Source organism: Pinus tabuliformis, chromosome 9, assembly GCF_031772625.1.
Source record: "Pinus tabuliformis cultivar Carrire ecotype Pingquan chromosome 9, CPIR1, whole genome shotgun sequence".
In the NCBI taxonomy this organism is placed as follows: domain Eukaryota; kingdom Viridiplantae; phylum Streptophyta; class Pinopsida; order Pinales; family Pinaceae; genus Pinus; species Pinus tabuliformis.
In genome coordinates, this window is record NC_142307.1 from 761,427,187 (window position 1) to 761,428,919 (window position 1,733).

At 38.4% G+C, this 1,733-nt stretch overlaps 1 protein-coding gene across 1 annotated transcript; it reads right to left on the bottom strand.

The window, feature by feature from the left end:
* Nucleotides 1-490: 490 nt before the first annotated feature.
* On the bottom strand, nucleotides 491-1,435 carry LOC149150952 (CEN-like protein 1). The gene is made up of 4 exons (XM_089442995.1): nucleotides 1,205-1,435; nucleotides 1,056-1,099; nucleotides 917-954; nucleotides 491-816 (listed from the first exon to the last, which is right to left on the bottom strand). The coding sequence occupies exons 1-4, from the start codon at nucleotides 1,433-1,435 to the stop codon at nucleotides 491-493; spliced, it is 639 nt and encodes a 212-aa protein (XP_089299121.1).
* Nucleotides 1,436-1,733: the final 298 nt, after the last annotated feature.

The window sequence follows — 1,733 nt, forward strand, 5'->3', positions numbered from 1 at the left end:
AAAAAAAGTATTAAACAAATATTTTATAATTTATACAACAAACAATTACAGTCATTTAGAAAAAATATCATATGAAATTGTGAAGTATAAATAGGTACACACTTGCATCACATTGAAAATAAACCACAAAAGATATAGAGGACAGTGCACAGTATTGCAGTGTCATATTCACTATACAAAACTCACTTAGAGATGGGTATTCTATTCCATCCTAATATATTCAAAATAACAGACCACTGAATGACGGAGATCGATTATAAAACTGTAACGTTTATCAACTGGACAGTATAGTGTATTGCGCTCTCATATATTCACGATTCAAAAACATCACTGGTCGATGGGGAATGTATTCCATCTCAATATGTTTAAAATAACAAACCACTTAATGATAGAGATCTTGTATTACAAAATTGTAACGGTTATCAACCACTTAATGATAGAGATCGTGTATTACAAAATTGTAACGGTTATCAACTGAAACTGCTCTTGCTTAATTTCTTTCAAACCGTTTCCGCGTACTGGTCGTTTCAGCCTCGTTGTTTTCCCGCCAGCTGTATGTCGGTGCAGTACAACTTATGGACTGGTCTGTAACATCGCTATGAGTGTCCTCATCCTGGTTTTCAGTTTCTATTTTGAGAAAAGCGGCCGCCAACGGCGGTCCAAGTGCGTTGGCTTCGGCAAAACCTCTGGTGCTGAAGTTCTCCCGGGAGTTGAGGACAAAATTGGGAGATTCGTTTGGTTTGAACAATGTCAAAACTAACATGCTGGTAGCAATGGATCTTGGAGCTTCATACGGAACCACATCCTGTCTAGAGCCTGGTTTAAGAAAGAAAGATATTAATAATTAGGGTTAGCACGACGATGGATTCACTTATCGATTTGGATTCCAAAGAATGAAGGAAAAGCATGGCCATACCTTCATAATGGCCGATGGCAACGAAACCCGTAACCATCCTGTACAACGTAGGATTAATACAGGTATTACGAAATTATTGAAAGGGTAAGGGTACTATATGATCGAAAATTTGATCAGAGTTCAAGATATGACAACATACCAGTGCAAATACTCGCCTCCAGGAGAGTCCGGATCCGTCATAATCTGATATCAATTTATGAGAACGCTAAAATTAGAGTTTCAATATAACCGAACGTTTTTTAAGTAAATATTGGGAAATAACATTGACGAAATAGCAATTACATTTACCAGTGTTATTAATGTGGGGTTCCTGAAGGATTCCCTTAAACCGGGACCATCTGGATCGAAATCGAGTCCAATACTTTCTGGGATTTCTTGCAAATCACGAAGCAATACCTCATCACCTGAGCTGATTCGTCGATCGCCGTAGCATGGATGAATGATTATCTGAGGATTGAAATCGTCCACGACGCGTTCGATAACTCTAGCATCCACTAGCTCCTGCCTTATCTCCTCCATATGCGACACCAACTGAAACTTAAATCAAAGCGAATGAAAGAGCCTCCTAAATCTAATGAAATCTCCCAACCGATGCTTATAGTGTTGTTGTATTACCGAAAGGATAGAGGGAGAAGGCGGCTTCAGATGTTCTCGAGGGATTCTTGAAAGCCGGAGGAGCCGAGACAATCGCGCAATAAAGTGATACCTGACATCATAATCGAAGAAGATATAACTTTCGGATTCTTGAAACGTAGAGTACAAACAACATCCACTTAAAATTTAGGTTTAAAGTAAAGTAAGTTAATTTAGGTTTAAT